General features: G+C 39.7%; 1 protein-coding gene across 1 annotated transcript in view; it reads left to right on the top strand.

The window, feature by feature from the left end:
• Nucleotides 1-3821: 3821 nt before the first annotated feature.
• The window catches only part of NVL (nuclear VCP like), a 97913-nt gene continuing 84280 nt past the window's right edge, over nt 3822-17454 (top strand). The window contains exons 1-7 of the mRNA XM_079912131.1: nt 3822-4068; nt 7687-7760; nt 9521-9573; nt 9660-9759; nt 13522-13579; nt 14337-14609; nt 17257-17389. Of these exons, the coding sequence (XP_079768257.1) occupies nt 4012-4068; nt 7687-7760; nt 9521-9573; nt 9660-9759; nt 13522-13579; nt 14337-14609; nt 17257-17389 (748 nt within the window). The 5' untranslated portion in view covers nt 3822-4011. The remainder of the gene's footprint in view (nt 4069-7686; nt 7761-9520; nt 9574-9659; nt 9760-13521; nt 13580-14336; nt 14610-17256; nt 17390-17454) is intronic.

The raw sequence follows: 17454 nt of genomic DNA, 5'->3' as shown, positions 1-17454 counted from the left end.
CTATATAAAAGGTACAGTTCCAAGGGCTATGAAATCCTCATTATTTTTCATTTTTGTAATTATATGTTAATTGTTTTGCCAGCCCACCGCTTGACCCTCTCACTAGAACATAAGTTCCCAGACCATATCTGTTTGATCATCACTGTATCCTCTGACTTTAGCATAGTAACTGCTATGTAGTAGACAAACGTTTGTAGATCGAATGCATAAAATGCCAGCTCAGATATTATTTTTATCCTATTCAAAATTAGAGACATGAATGAGGCATTTATCTCAAAGGAGAACAAACTTGATTAGAAATCGGAATTATTGGCCTTTACAAAATAAATCAAATCAAAGATTTTTTTTCTTAACCTCAGGAAACATGGATACAGACTCAGTCTCCAGCTCCCAGCAAGCAGGCAACCTCCTTTTTGAACCTTGGTAAGGAACCTCGGTCATGCACACTCTCACCGTTTTTCTCCATGTTCCTATTATACATTGATGACCATATAATTAATTGTCCAAACTGGAACCCTTATGAGAGATAAAGATGAGAAACTGAATATACAAATAAACAATGGCCAGACCCTGTAAAAAAAAATAAAAAACAAAACAATACTCTGACTTATAATCTGCAGCAACCAGTCCAGGAAACCAACCTACTATCTGCAGGTACCAAACCAGGAAGCCAGCCTGCTATCTACAGGTTGGACTTGTAGGAAGTCAGAACGATATCTCTAGCAAACAATCCGGGAAGCCAAACAATAAACCCTGTAGCATTGGCCCCAAATGTCCAGAACTCCATTGACAGCTTCTCTAATTTTCGTCCCTGCTTCAAACTTAGGACTCACCAGAGAAAGCCAAATATACTCCCCTAACTAGTCACATAGGATGCCCTGCTTTTAGTTAGCCCTCCTACAGCTTCCCCATACCAACAGTCTTCAATCAGGGCATATCTGAAACCTTCCCTTTTTCAGCTATAAAGCTTTCCCAATCCTTTACCTGCCTTTGAGTGTCTGCCAAAATGCAAGTGATGGTGGCCAACTCCCTTGCTATTATTGCAAGCTCTGAATAGTCTTTGCCTGTTCTCATTTGGGTGACTTTCATTTATTTCCACAAAAGGAATACTGTTAATAATTGTGCTTGATCAAGAGGCAAAAATCGGGACTGTCTTGAGTAAATCAGGACATAGATCACCCTAATTAAGAAGCACAATTAGACAAGAGGCTGTTTGCTAGTGAGATACAAAATTTGGGAGGGCAAAGGTATGATGAACAGACAGTGAAATGTGCCACTACCACTAGGTGGGGTTGCACCATTAAAGAATGGAGGACAATTCAATTACTGCAGGAAGTTCTTGAGATGTATATGCACTCAAGTTACTATTCAGTAATGTTTTTAGTTTAGGTGTATGGTACTGTAAAATCTAAACCCTGGAATTAAGGTAAAATTGTCTTCAGGGCAATGATTACTGGAAATAATTCCAATGGGAAATGTTCTAGCCTACAGTTATGATGCCTAGTATTAACTTACTTTCAGTTATTGCCTACTGCACCTGATGCAGTAAATAGGTGAAAAACACACTGCTTGCCCTTAACAAGTTTGCATTCTAGAGTACTTAAGGTCCAAATGAGTTACATAATTTTCAGGGCACAATGCAAAATTAAAATAAGGGGCCACTTATTCAAACAGTATTAAGAATTTCAAGATAGCAACTGCAGAGCATTAAACCAAGCGTGGAGCCCTTCTGAGTACAAAGCCCTTTGCGGCTGCACGGATCACACACCCATGAAGCTGACCCTAAGTGTAGAATAGTACTCTCCAACAAATTATAGACTAATACACTATGCTGCTTGGTATATGTTGTAATGCTGCTGGGCCCTTTAGCCTGTTTTATTCTATGTGGTACATTTGGTATGCACAGAATAAAATTACATTTAAAAAGTTACTGGGCAATGAGTATATTTGTGCTATTTGCTGTAAGGAATCTTCACTAAAGTTTAATCAAGCACGCAAATACTTAATCTAATTTAAAATATTATAAAAGTTACAATTATAATTATTTTGCTTTTCCCCACAAGACTCACGGGCAGGGCAGGGACTTATACTGGTAGGTATTCAGTAAATACTTGTTGAATGAATGAAAGGAGGCTTCACTGGGTGGAGATTTTAATAAATGGAAATATCAGGAAAGGCTGTAAGGGAATGGTTAGCTAGGGTGCTGAAACTCATAGGCTGGCCAGGAAGGACATTGTGGATAAGAGGAAATGTCAGTGAAAGCAAAGTGCTGTGTATAATTTATTTATCTGTTTATCATTATTACCTTCCAATAGAACTATAAGTCCCATAGAAGCAGGAATCTTTTCTGTTTCTTCATAGCTGTACTCAGTGTCTGTGACATAGTAGGTCTTCAATAAATATTCATTGGCTGAATAAATGCAGGCAATGCTGCTTAGCTAAAAGCAGAGTACCTATATAGTGAAGAAGTAGGAAATGAAGTTGGAGCCACGTTGCCCAATGTTTTGAATATCAGAGTGAGAATCTATACTTCATCCAGTGTACAGATAACAACCATTAAAAAGAAGAGTGTTATACTCTAAACTCTGAACAGAAAGTAAGTCAGTGGTACCCTGGCTAGAAGATTATCTGTTGTCGACTGAAAAAATGCATACCCTAAAAGTTGAGGATTATGTTTTATTTGGCAGACTTACTGAGGACTATACCCCTGGGAACCAGCCTCTACGATAGCTGTGTGATCCAAAGAGGTAAGGGAGGAGCCAGGATGCATAGGAAGTTTTGCTGAAAACAAAAACAAAAACCTTTAGTTGAACATCGAAAGATTACCGCTAATCACAAAAAACAGACATCTCAAGTCAATGATTTTAGTGCTTTTTTATGTACGGGAAGATGCAAGAGTCTGGCCTTATTGAAATTATACCTTTGATATGCACCTTAACTATCTAGGGTCAGTATCCTGTTTTTCTCCATCCTGAATTCCTCTCAGGGTGCACCACTGGGGGCAGCAAGAGTGGCTGATGGCTTTATGGCCACAATATCCTTTGTTTACTAAAATGGCAGGCAACATGCTTTATCCACCCTGTCAACATCTCACCATCTTCTCTTAATTCCATCACTACTTAGGCCACACTTAATATTGTCATAAGCCAAGTAAGACCTCAAATAAGAATACTGAAAACACGATTAAAACAAGCAAACAAACAGAAACTAAAGCCAGTAAATTTTTTGATAATGGTTCCTTTATTTGTGTCTCCTTCGCTGCAAGATGAACTTCTTGCGAGCAAACACATACGTTTAATAAAATTCTGGGCAGTTTCTAAGCCAAGATGGAGTCTGCCACTGGATGTGCTCAATGAATTATCTGTCGAAAATACCATAATAGCAAGTAATTTCCAAATGTAACAGATGGTTTGGTTATCTGGGTAAGCTAATCTTTCCTTCTCTTTTGACACCAAGTCCCTTTGTCGGGTCTCAGTAATGCGCGTCACTGGGTGGGAAAGCAAGCAGCAGGGTGGCGGTGTGTTTTTATCCTGATCTAATCGTCCCAAGTATCTAGTTTTTGTTTTGTTAAGATTCTAAGTCAAGATTAACTTTACATTCGCAAACGGTGCGCCTGGAACGCCTAGAATCTGACAACCGAAACCGGCTACAAACAGATGCGTGGGACCAGGCGCCCGCACTAACCTCCCCGCAGCCGCCTATGCGCTTCACTTCACAGTTGGGAACAATAAAGTTGAGCGTGTTCAAACGGGTCCTTGTCTTCCAGGGCCTCTCGGACAAGCCTGTAAGATAAGACTCCTAGAAACTCCCTACTGCTTTCAAGTCTTCTCTGTGTGTTTTCGGTAGTTTTTTTTCCTCACTCGCCATACAAAACTCCTGAGGGGAACGGCACGGGCTAGGCCGGCTTGGGGAGCATTTCTCGGGGAAGCCGGCCCGGCGTTCGCCGCGGGCAGCCTCGGGGAGGCCCTCGGTTCACGTGAAGCCCAGGCTGCGGCGACGGGAGCAGAAGCGATGAAGCCCAGGCCCGCGAGGTTTGTGGATAATAAGCTGAAGCAGCGCGTCGTCCAGGTGTGTATCCCGAACGGCCAGGCCTCACAGTGGTCCGCGTTCGGTGCCCAGGGTCACCGCAGGCCCCTTCTCGGGGGGCTCCCAGCTCGAACCCGATTAGCCGCCTGCTCTAGTCTGGGTGCGGGCGTGGAGCTGTTGACAACTCCGCTTCTTTGCGAGCGGTTCGAGGCCTTCCCTTCTCACTGTGGGTCGGGGTTTCACGGAGCAGCCCGAGACCGTGGGAGGCTGCGGCTTGATGGGGCCCAGCCCGGATCTGCTTGACCTAAGTGCAGATCAGCAAGGAGAGTGCAGATGGCCTTTGAGTTGAAATCTTCCTGTCTTGTGAAGTAGGGACGGAAACATTCTTCGAAAGCCCGTGTGGGCGAAGCGCTTTGGGGGCCATGAAGAATATGTTAATTTCCATTCTCAGGAAATTTGGGGTCGGGTTGGGACACAGTAAAAACAGGTACTCTAGATCTGACTTTATAATGGGCACTTTACCTACGGTTTTTTTTTCATTTTCATAATCACCAGTGGAATGCATTGTGTGGTAAATGTCTTGGAATGGTATAGTCAGCACGCAATCTTAGTTAGAAAGAGAGACAGATACTTTAAGAGCTATATACTCTCCTTCTGTCTCTTTTACTTTTCCGGCCACTGTACAGTCTCCTTTTTGGATCTGTCTCTTCCTACCGTCTGTTGGAAGTGCCTTTGAGCGCCTGTGCTCTTACCGTCTCTTTCGTTATCCTCGTACTTCTTTCTTATCCATCCACACTTCTAGGTGATCTCATGCAGTCTAGTACCTTTAAATACTATTTACACATTCATGACTTCTAAATTTATATTATAATCCAATGCAGATTTTATCTTGAATTCCAGATTGATACGTCTAGCTGCCTACTCAACATCTCCTCTTGAGTGTCTGATAGATATTTCAACTTAACGTATCCAAACTAAACTTTTGATATTCTCCTCCAAACCTGTCCTTTCTTAGTGTTCTTTATCTCAGTAAATAACATCCGTTTGTTAAGGCCAAAAACCTTAAGACTCATTCTGACTTTTGCTTCCTGTAACCAATTAATCAGCAACCTATTTGGCTTTACCTTCAAAATATACTTCAAACCTAACCACTTTTTACCATCTCCTCCAACATGCTAGTCCATACCACACTCCCTATTAGAGTACTGCAGTAGCTTCCTAATTGATGTCTCTGATTCTGGTTTTACTTAAAGTCTGTTCCCCACAGAGCAGCCAGGAAGATCCTTTTAGAGGGAAAATTGGAGTTTGCCAGGGCCCTGCTCAAAACCCTGTGGTGGACTTTCAGACGTTTGGAGTAAAATCCATCCGAAATAGCCCTATGTACTTTGGCCCCATCTACCTTTTTGTCCCTTTTGATCTCTCCCTTGATTACCTTGTCTTACATACACGGACCTTCTCAAACATGCCAAGCACAGGACTTTCGCTGTTGTAATTCACTCCGTCTCAATTACTCTTCCGCTGGATGTTTGCACAACTTGCTCCTTCACTTTATTCAGGTCTCTGAGCAGTGACTCCTAATGGCTAAATCCAGTGGCCTCTTCTCAGTCCTTGCCACACTTGACTGCTCTTCAGCATTTGACATTAGCAGTTTTCCTCTCTTGCTTTTACTTTGGTTCATTATAAAAGTAGTAGGTTCTTATGGTTTAAAATAAAACCATAAGAGGGAGGGTATAAAATGAAAAGAAAGAATTCCTTTCATCTCCACTCCATTTCTCCACAGGTAATCAGGGAGAGTTTCTGTTGTATCTTTCTTAAAATTTTGTATGCATATATGCACTTATAGATGTATTAATTTTTTTTAATCACACACATGGGCTCATCTGCATCTATTTTGCTGCCTGCTTGTTTCACTTAGTATGTTTTAGACATCTTCCCACAAGTAGTACACTTGCCTCCTTTTAACTAGCATATTAGTTATCTATTGCTGTATAACAAATTACTCTAAGACTTAGCAGATTAAAGTGGTTTTAGTTCTGTTGCGTTTTGGTTTGCAGTGGGTATGAGATATACATGTATATGTATAATTCAAGATTAACTGTGGTAAATGACAGCATGTTATAGGAGTTCAGAGAAGGGGAAGATTAACAAGAACGGTCCAGCTGTGGATACCTAGTCTCTTGTCATTGGACGCATTTATGCAGAGACTGTTCTTATGTGTTAGGGATCCTTGAGAAGAAATTGCTGTATGAAATGGGGAACCTAGACTGGATAACTAGCAAGTAGTGAAACTTGAGAGTTGATGGTTAGACATTCCAGGTTTGAAATCTGGCCGTGTAACTTATGTGCTGGTGAGCAAGTAACTAACCTTTTAAAGCCTCTTATAAAATGGGGGGAGATTGACATCTACCTCATAGCATTGTGAGTACTAAAAGAGATAATGTGTAAAAGGCCCCTAGAACAGGTTTACCAGGCCCTTAGTTTCTTAGTAATTTTTTTCACGATGCTCCTAGGCCCAAAGTAATACCTAATGGTTTGTTTATTAAGTAGTTAGGTTCAAGCAACTTAATAACTGTTTAGCCCAAATAACTTATTAGCTTTTTGAACAAATAATACAAAAAGTGCAAGGAAAGTTAATGCATTTGTATTTCATTCTTAAAATAACCACAGTTATTTACTAGTGGGATTTGTGAGTCCATTGGGCACAGCACAACTTCTCATACCTTCGGATCAGATTGACACTGCTCCTCTCATTTCGTGTTCCACCTTGATGTTTTCTTTTCTTTTTTAAAATTAATTAATTAATTAATTTATTTATTTACTTTTGGCCGCATCGGGTGTTCGTTGCCGCACGTGGGCTTTCTCTAGTTGCGGTGAGCGGGGGCCACTCTTCGTTGTGGTGTGCGGGCTTCTCATTGTGGTGGCTTCTCTTGTTGTGGAGCACGGCCACTTTGATTTTTATTACAGCAAATGCTTAAAAAGCCAGTTTTGCAAAGATATGACACCATCAAAAGGTGATTTAATATTGCAGCTGTGAATTGTCTCAGGCTGGTACAGTGGACCCTGGAACAATCCGGGGGTGTGGTGCTGACCACCTCCCCCCACCCCCACCCCTACTCAGTTGAAAATCTGTGTATAAGTGTACAGTTGGCCCTCCATGTGTGGTTCTGCGTTGACATATTCAACCAGCCCTGGATCACCCAGTACTGTAATACGTATTTATTAAAAAAAATCTGCTGTAAGTGGACTGGTGCAGTTCAAACCCGTGCTGTTCAAGGGGCAACTGTAGTTCCTGCACTGTTGGACAGATACCGAATATTACTGTGTTCCCTCAAATTTAAATTATCCCTCGGTGCTCTCACAGGTTGAGTGCTTTGTTCTGGTATATTTGGGAACCTAGGGTATAAGAAGCCCTCACCTACTTACTGCCTTATAGCTATCCTAGTTATTATTGTGTTGTCATAGTGATTAATAATGTTAATTAAATTCTTTGATTCAGATTTGATAATTATTTGGTGATTTTTATTTATATTTCCAGTATACTTTATTAATGGAGAGTTTACATCAGCATATGACACGTTTGAGTAGCTCAGTCGCTTACTTGTCGATTAAAGTCACTCAGTTTGAACTATTGTCTTGTATTTATCATGTTTTCTGTTTTAGTACCTCACCAGTAACCGATGTGGCAAATATGTGGACACTGGAGTCTTAGCATCCGATTTACAAAGAATGTACAGGTAAAGAAATGTAGTCTCCAGATTCTTGCTTTTCTTTCCTACCATTTTTAAAGTTTACATCCTGCCTAAATTTCCAACCGATATTAATAGCCGCTGGCAGTAGTTCACCAGTCCATACGTTTAGAATTCAGTTTATCTATACAAACATTTATCAAGCACTTGTGATGTGTAAGGAGCCGTCCTTGTTGCTAAGGAGAATGGCTGCTGCTTATGTTTAGCACACGACTCTCTGGTCAGGAGTATACTGCTTTTCCTGCTTCATTAAAAAATTAAAACCGTTAGGCATGATCTCCCTCAGTCTCCTGACTATCTAAAAATGTGTAGTAGTCTTTGAGTAGTCTTTCCACTGAAGATTAAATCCTCCTTTTGTGCCTCTAATCCCACTTCTTCTGCTCTGTTGCCTCTCTAATTGTCTCTGCTTTGTGTATTTCACTATTTCTATTTTCTTGACTTCCTTAGTCTGTATATTAGTTTGCTAAGGCTGCTGTAAGAAAGTATCACAGAGTAGGTGGCTTGAACAACAGAAATTTTATTCCCTAATGTTGTGGAGGCTCCAAGTCCATGATCTAGGCATTGTCAGGGTTGGTTTCTTTCGAGCTCTCTCCCTGGCTTACAGATGGCTGTCTTCTCCCTGTGTCTTTACATGGTCTTTCCTCTGTGTGTGTCTGTATCCTAATCTCTTATTCTTATAAAGACACCAGTCATGGTGGATTAGGGTCCACCCGTATGACTTCATTTTACCTTATTTACCGCTTAAAAGGCCATGTCTCCAAATGCAGTCACATCCTGAGGTGCTGGGGGTTAGGACTTAAAACATACGAATTTTGGAGGGACACAGTTGAGCCCATAACACTCTGCCCTCTTGCCCCCCACATTCATGTCTTTATTGTTTGCACATATACTCCCTCCATCCCAGTGGCCCTGGAAGTCTTAACCAATTTCAACATCAACTCTAAATCCACAGTCTCATCTGAATATCATCTAACTCAGGTATGAGTGTGACTGGAAGTATGATTCCTCCTGAGGCGAAATTCCTCTCCAGCTGTGAACTTGTGAAGTCAGGCAACAAGTTATCTGTTCCCAAAATATGATGATGGGACAGGCATACGATAGACATTCTCATTCCAGAGCGGGGAAATTGGGAAGAAGAAAGGGGTCATGGTCTCAAGGAAGTCCGAAACCTAGCAGGGGAAATTCCACTAAACTTTAAGAATAATCCTCTTTGACTCAGTGCTCTGTCCTGTGGGCTCACTGGGATGACTGCCCTGCCATTTGGAACCGAGTGGGAGACTGTGCCTCTCCCTGGACCTGTCCTCTGGGCGCGTGGTATCAGTGGCAACCCTGACACCTTCGGAGCCTCCTTTGTAGTCATTCTTTCCTTTTTTTGAAGGATAAATGTGTCGCAGCTGCATTCCTCTTTTGGCCTGCCCTGTGGAATCCAAGAAGTCCAGTGGCCTTCCTTCATTTCATCCCTTCTCTGTCTTCTTCAGTACAAGCTGGCAATGTTGCTGCTGCTATAACCCTATTTCTAATCTAGAAAAATTACACAGTTGTAAAAATATAAACTCAGAAGTTGTTTGAAAATAGGTTTATGGTCAGTGTGAATACAGTGACATAATTATATATTCAGTGTGAATACAGTGACATAATTATATAAATATATATATATGAGAGCAAATTTATATTCTCAATTTAGATTGAGCTTAATGGGAAAATATTGGTGGAGACCACTGTACTAAACTTCTGGTTATGTTTTTCAGTATAGACTATGGTCGAAGAAAAAGAAATGCTTTTAGGATTCAGGTAGAAAAAGGTGAGTCTTTTGGTGTTAGAGCTGCATTATTAATAAAGTCATAGAAAGAATTGTTTTAGCTCATGGCATTTTTCTTTTCGTTTCAGTATTTAGCATAATTAGTAGTGAGAAGGAACTTAAGGATCTACCAGAATTAGAAGATGAACATCTGGCTAAAAGAGCAAGACACGGTGAAGAGGATAATGAGTAAGGATTATAGAATGGAGACATTTTTCCTAAAACATGAACCTGATCACGTTACATTTCTACTTGTAAAACTTCAGTGGCTCTTCATTGCCAGTGAGGCCCAGCATGATACTTACCTGTCCAGACTTTTACCTCAGACCACTGAATGCTCACTGTTCCCCAGAGAGGTCAGCTTCTTTCTTTGTGCCTTTGTGTGGGTGGTTTTCTGTAGCTGGAGTGTTCATTACCCCTTTTGGAACTTTCATTCAGCTTTCAAGAGTTAGCTTTCTTTTCTGGGGTGTGGGGGTTATAACATCTTTATTGGAGTATAATTGCTTTACAATGGTGTGTTAGTTTCTGCAGGAGTCAGCTTTCAAACGGCTATGTTATTGCTTTTTCACGCCTTTTTGGACTCCTCCTTTCTCAGCATTTCCTTAACTCCTAGTTATAGATATTTAGTGTAGCATGTCTATCATATTATATTGAGAGTATTTGTTTACGTGTTTGTGTTACTAACAGAACTGTCTCATTAGCTCTCTTTTTCTCTGCCCTAATACAATGCCACGTACATAAAAAGGTGCCAATTAATTTTGTGTTTAAGAAGTAATATTGTTGGGGCTTCCCTGGTGGTGCAGTGGTTGGGGGTCTGCCTGCCGATGCAGGGGACATGGGTTCGTGCCCCGGTCCAGGAGGATCCCACGTGCCGCGGAGTGGCTGGGCCCATGAGCCATGGCCGCTGGGCCTGTGCGTCCGGAGCCTGTTGCTCCGCAACGGGAGAGGCCGTGACGGTGAGAGGCCTGCGTACTGCAAAAAAAAAAAAAAAAAAGCAGTGATATTGTTGAGTTTTTTATGACTGTGTTGCAGTAAAATTGACATACAGTAAGCTGTACTTTTTTTTTTAAGTTCCTTTACTCTTTTTTTAAAATTTTATTTATTTATTTTTTGCTGCGCTGGGTCTTGGTTGCTGTGCGTGGGCTTTCTCTAGTTGCGGCGAGCAGGGCTACTCTTCATTGTGGTGCGCGGGCTTCTCAGTGCGGTGGCTTCTCTTGTTGCGGAGCACGGGCTGTAGGCACGTGGGCTTCAGTAGTTGTGGCACACGGGCTTAGTTGCTCTGAGGCATGTGGGATCTTCCCAGACCAGGCCTCGAACCTGTGTCCCCTGCATTGGCAGGCAGATTCTAAACCACTGCGCCACCAGGGAAGTCCTAAGCTGTACATTTTTAAAATGTACAATTTGTTGGGTTTTGACATGTGTATATACTCATTAAACCATCACCATAAGCAAGTTACTGAACATATCCAACCTCACAGGGTTTTTTTTGCCCACTTGCAATTTGTTTCTCCTTGCATCCCTGTTCCGAGACAGCCGTTGATTTGCTTTCTGTCACTATATGTTTACATTTTCTAGAATTTTATATAAATGGAATCATAGAGTATGTACTTTAAAAATTTGGATTCTTTCAGGATAATGATTTTGAGGCTTATCAACGTTGTGTGTATCAATATTTCATTGCTTTTTATTGCTCTGTATGTATGTATATGCCACTATTTTTTTACCCATCTACCTGCTGTTGGACAGTTGGGTTGTTTCTACTTTTTGGTTATTACAGATAAAGCTACTGTGATAACTTATGTCCAGGAATTTGTGTGGAAAGTGTTTTCATTTCCCTTCGTAAATACCTGAGAGTGGAATAGCTGAGTCACCTGGTAACTGCATATTTAACTTTATAAGAAACTGCCAGACTGTTTCCAAAGTGTTTGTGCCATTTTACATTTATATCAGCAGTATGTGAGAGTTCCACTAGTTCCACATATTACCAACATTTGGTATGGTCAGTTTTTAACTTTAGATAGTCTGTAAGTATAATGTTAGCTGTAGGTTTTTTAAATAGGTACCCTTTATCAGATTGAGAAAATTTCCTAATATTCCTAGTTTGCTCAGAGTTTTTATCATGAATGGGTATAACATTTGTCTAATGCTTTTTATGCAGGTATTGAAAGATTTTATTATTGGCTTTCTCCCCTTATTAATTTGGTGAATTACATTGATTTTTGAGTGTTAAGCCAGTCTTGCCTTCTTGGGATAAACCCTACTTGGTTCTAATATAGTATTCTTTTTATATATTTAATTTTTTTTTAAATAAATTTATTTATTTACTTTTTGGCTGCATTGGGTCTTCATTGCTGTGCGTGGGCTTTCTCTAGTTGCGGCAGGCAGGGCCTACCCTTCGTCGTGGTGTGCATGCTTCTCTTTGCGGTGGCTTCTCTTACTGCAGAGCATGGGCTCTAGGCGCGGGCTTCAGTAGTTGTGGCACATGGGCTCAGTAGTTGTGGCGCAGAGGCTTAGTTGCTCCACGGCATGTGGGATCTTCCCAGACCAGGGATCAAACCTGGGCCCCCTGCATTGGGAGCGCGAAGTCTTGTCCACTGTGCCACCAGGGAAGTCCCGATTTTTGCCAGTTTTATGGGCAAAAAAATTGATTGTATTATTTTTATTTGTAATTTTTTGAAAACTAGTGAGGTTAAGTTTTTTGATTGTTTCATGTTTCCTTTGTGAATTTCTTGTTTATGGGTTTTATCTCTCATCTGAGAGCTATTTGAATTTTCCTTATTAGTTGTCAGAGCTCTTTGTATAAAATAGCACCTCTTTTTCTATGTATTACAAATGCTTGTCACAGTTTGCCATTTGCCTTTTATTTTTGTTTATGGCATCTTTTAATTAGAGGAGTTTTGCATCTTTACCTAGTCAAGTCTTTCTACCTATTTCTTTATGGTTTGTTTATGCTGATGTACTTAGAAAGACCTCTGTCACAAGAGTGTATAGAATAATTACCTATACATTTTTCTTGTGTCTTTATGGTATTTCATTTAACTCTTTATAATTAATTTTGTTAACTTATAATTAATTTTATTTGTAGGGCATGAATTGTAGAGCAAAACATTTTTTTCCAAGTATTTGAATAATCCACCTTTTTTAACTTGATTAGAAATGCCCCAGATTATACTAATTGAATTTAATGAATAACGAAAGAATTCATGTCTTAATTATAAAGGTGGGCGTAGAATTTATATAAATCTTTTTACTTAGGAAAGGTCCATTTCTTGTTTATTTTCTAAAGAAACTATATTAAATGGTAACAGAGTCCTATAGTTACTTTAAGCTATTAGATATCAGCTGTCAGTTATAATGAACTGAGATTGCAACTTCAGTTTGTAGTTACTAGGATTTATAGTTGTTTTTGGCCGTATTATATGAAAAACTCTTTGTACCTTCATTTCTCATGAATGGACTTGGAGAAGTTGCATTTGGTTACATGGCTTGGTCCTGTTGAATTTGTTACTCAAACTGCTTTATCATGGCTTGCTGGAATATTTCTTCTACTGGCATCTCACGTTCCTAAATGAGACCCTTGGATCTGATAGGAATTTGTATGTCACTTTGCTAGAATAAAGATAACCACAATTTATTAAGCGTTTACTATGTGCTAAGGACTTTGCAAGCTTTCATTTAATCCTCTGTTAAGCCAGTGAGATAGACATTATTTATTTTCTCCATTTTATAGATAAGGAAGCTGAGGCTCAGAGAGGTTAAGTAGAAGCTAGTAACTTCTAGAAGCTAGAAGCTAGTAAAGCTGGATTTTGAATCCAGATTTCTCTGATTCCAAAGCCTGGACTCTCACTACCATAGTATTTTGCCTCAGTATATTTTCTTGTTTTGGGAAGTAATTTTTTTGGGATGTGGGAGAAAAGCCTTTACAATGTTTCTTTTCTTCTTTTTACTGAGGTATAATGAAAGCTATTCTGATGATGATTCAAATATGGAAGATTACCCAGATCCACAGGTAAGTCAGATATTTAATGGACCAACTTTGATTTTTTAAAAATCATTATGAATCCTTCTTAGAAAAGATCAATAAGGAATAGAATAAGAGACTTTGAACATCTTCATCAGTAAATAATTGAATATTTCTGTGTACAGCCTTGATGAACCCTTGGATTGGCCATCCTTCCAGTATTTGTGTGTATAGCCTATTATATAGTGGAAAGAAGGGAAGAGGATGGCCAGAAATATGGGCAGACAAGAAAAGAACGGGCAATTAATAGTAAAAATGGAGAAAAGAATACCTTTTCTGCCAAAGAGCTGGCATTGACAATAAATAGGCTTGGATTAAAGGGAAGTATGGGAATAATATGTGAAATTATTTATAATTTTCTTTTTTTTCCATTGATAATTAAGCTTTTGAACTTATTAACTAAGTCATGATGATACTGTTATATTTGATCCAGTTTTGAATTGATATTTGATCCAACTCATTTTCATTATATTTCATTCTATTATATTTTTTAAAAACAACCATTCTTATTTGGTTTTATTTAACTGCTAATTATGAATTTGTACATTAACTTGGAGTGGAGGGGGTACATCTTTTTGAATAGTAAATGTTTGTGAATTATCCTATTGTAAACACCTGTATTTTCTGACTGCAGTTGTTTTGAAAAGAGGTGTAGAGAGGAAAAAGTAGAAAGCTTCTTAATATAGGTAATCAAACTTTCATGAGTACCTATTGAGTAATTTATGCTAAAATCATGTTTCTACAGTCAGCAAATCAGATGAACAGTTCCCTGCTCTCCTTATACCGGAAAGGAAATCCTGATTCTGTTTCAAGTACTCCTGACATGGAGCGAAGAGAAACCACGATTTCAACACCACGGATAACTTCCAAAACAGGCTCCATTCGTTTGAAGACCCCTGCCAGAGGTTCTGAAGGAGGATGGTTTATTGACAAAACCCCGGGTGGGAAGAAAGACAGTTTTTTCTCAGACCTATCAGATGAGAAAAGTAATGATAAGAAGCCAATCTCTGAGATAGAGGTATTTTTATAGTGGAATTTTAGCCCCACGTAGTTGGAGCACATTATACCCTTTTCATTGAACGTAATATCAGGCAGATTCTTATGTTTTGTAAAAGACTTAGGAACTTTGAGATACATGTAGAAGTTGATCACTTCCCACTACCGTCATCATTTTCATCCTAGTCCAAGCCTCTACTCTCTCTTTCCTTAACTATTGAAATAACCTTCCAACTGGAGTCTGCTTCCATTCTTGTTCCCCTAGTTTATTCTTCACACAGAGATAACTTTTTTACAAGTTAAGTCCGATCATTGTCATTCTTTTATTAAAAACTCTCCAGTGGCTTCATTCATTCTACGGTCAGAGATCTTGCAGTTGCCAGGAAAGCCCTATATGATTTGGCTGCCCTGCTGCCCTCCTCCCCCACCTCCCAGTGTTGCTTCAGCCACAGCTGGGCTGTTTCTAGAATATACCAACCAGGGGACTTCCCTGGTGGCACAGTGGTTAAGAATCCGCCTGCCAATGCAGGGGACAGGGGTTCGAGCCCTGCTCCGGGAAGATCCCACATGCCACGGAGCAGCTAAGCCCGTGTGCCACAACTACTGAACTTGTGCTCTAGAGCCCACAAGCCACAACTACTGAAGCCCGTGTGCCTAGAGCCTGTGCTCTGCAGCAAGAGAAGCCCACAACAAAGAGTAGCCCCCGCTTGCCACAGCTAGAGAAAGCCCGCGCACGGCGACAGAGACCCAACGCAGCCATAAATAAATAAATAAATTTATTTATTTTTAAAAAAGAAAGAATATACCAAACCTTCTCTCACTTGGGGCATTCATACTTGTACTTTCTGTTTAGAACATCTTTCCTGAGATTCCTGTGGCTCACTCCATCATTTCTTCACATCTCTTTTCACATGTAATCTTCGGAGAAAGGCCTTCCCTGACATGTAAACTAGCACATCATTGGATACTTTGTTTCCTAACCCTGCTTTATTTCTTTTTTTTTAAAGTACTTAAAAAATTACTTATTAATCCCTTGAGGGATTAATGACATAAATGGGTACACTATGAAAATGGACAAAATAAGTAGACACTTTTTTTTATCTTTTTAAATTGAAATATACCATATATAAAGAAAAGTAAAGCTTGATGGATTATCACAAAGCTAGCATAATTGGACATAATTCTTTTTTTTTAAATTAATTTATTTATTTTGGCTGCACCGGGTCTTAGTTACAGTATGTGGGATCTTTAGTTGTGGCATGCGGACTTCTTAGTTGCGGCATGCAGACTCTTAGTTGTGGCACGTGTGTGGGATCTAGTTCCCCGACCAGGGATTGAACCCGGGCTCCCTGCACTGGAGCATGGAGTCTTACCCACTGGACCACCAGGGAAGTCCCCTGGACATCATTCCTACCTGATTCTTTTAATGCATGGCAAAGAGGGGGTTTAAGGTAATCTGTCTCCCGGTAGAGTGGCTGTCTGTGCTCTGGGGCTTGCTGTCCAGTGTGGGAGATATTAGCTACATGTGGCTGTTGAGCCTTTGAAATGCGGTTAGTGCAAATGAGGAACTGAGTTTTTAATTTAAATTTAAAAACTAATAGTTCAGTTATTAGAAAACTTCTAAGTATACTTAGAATAACTTCTACTTTTTCAGCTGTAAATTTTATAAAATCTAAATACAAATCTAAATACAAAGTATTTCCCATGAAAATTTAGTGTCTGACTTGAGATGTGCAGTAAGCATGAAGTATCCATTGGACTTTGACGACTTACTACAATGTTTTACAAAAACAATGTAAAACATCTCAATAATTTTTATACTGACTATATGTTGAAATAATAATGTTTTGAATATATTTGGTTAAATAAAATAGATTATTAATTTCCCTCCAAAATTATTTTCCCTTGTTTCTTTTTTCCTTTTTTAAATGTGGCTACTAGAATATTTAAAATTACATATGTGGTTGGTATTATATTTCTGTCGGATGATGCTGCTCTAAGTGGTTTTCAAGCACCAAGCCCTTTGATTTGGCAAAACCTCTCCCCTCCCCTTTTGAATTATTAGTGGGCCTTTTCCAAATCTATTTACTTTAGTCATTTGTCTCTAAAGAACATTATTATCGTTGGCAAGGTCAAGGGAAAAACTTGACCCTTATGTTGAATTATACTGTTTTACGGCTGTCAGAGCAGCTCTGTCATCATATTTAATTTAGTGATTGATCAGACATCAAATGAACACCAACTGTGTAAAAGGCTCAGTGAGAAATAAAAGATGAACGTTAGTGTCTTAACTCCAACTCCAGAAGCACACAATTCAGTGACGGAGACATAGACAGGTGAGTCACTCAAATACAATGCCGACTGTGGTAGGCTGTACTACAGTTGCAAATTTAGTGTTCTGAGTGTGAAGAAGAGATTAATTCTAATTAGAAGAATCAGGAAAGGAGGTTTTCAAATGTTAGGATATAAAATGAGAATTAAGGCTATGGAAAAGGACATCCCCAGCAGAGATCAGCCTTAAGCAAATAGGTTGGGAATAGCTAACAGGTGAAAGTGCTAGGGCAGGAATGATTTTTTTAATAATGCCCATCTTTTGAAAAAATATATTGGCATTATAATTCCAAGCATGGCACATTTAAATTTCCTTCTCCCCCCCACCCCACCCCCAGAATTCAAAAGATTCTTCTCTTCTGGAGAGTAATAAAAAAAGAAAAGGCAGGCTAAACAGCAAAAGAGGCAAAAGGAAGAAAGAAGATCTTCAGGAAGTAGATGGAGAAATAGAGGCTGTCCTGCTAAAGAAAGGTGAGATGCCAGTCTTGTGGGTGGTGGCAGCTGTGTTTGCTCTGAGAGAGGCATCATGATTCCAA

The sequence above is a fragment of the Stenella coeruleoalba genome, assembly GCF_951394435.1.
Source record: "Stenella coeruleoalba genome assembly, chromosome: 1".
Classification (NCBI taxonomy): domain Eukaryota; kingdom Metazoa; phylum Chordata; class Mammalia; order Artiodactyla; family Delphinidae; genus Stenella; species Stenella coeruleoalba.
This window is presented reverse-complemented; position numbering and strand designations above follow the sequence as displayed.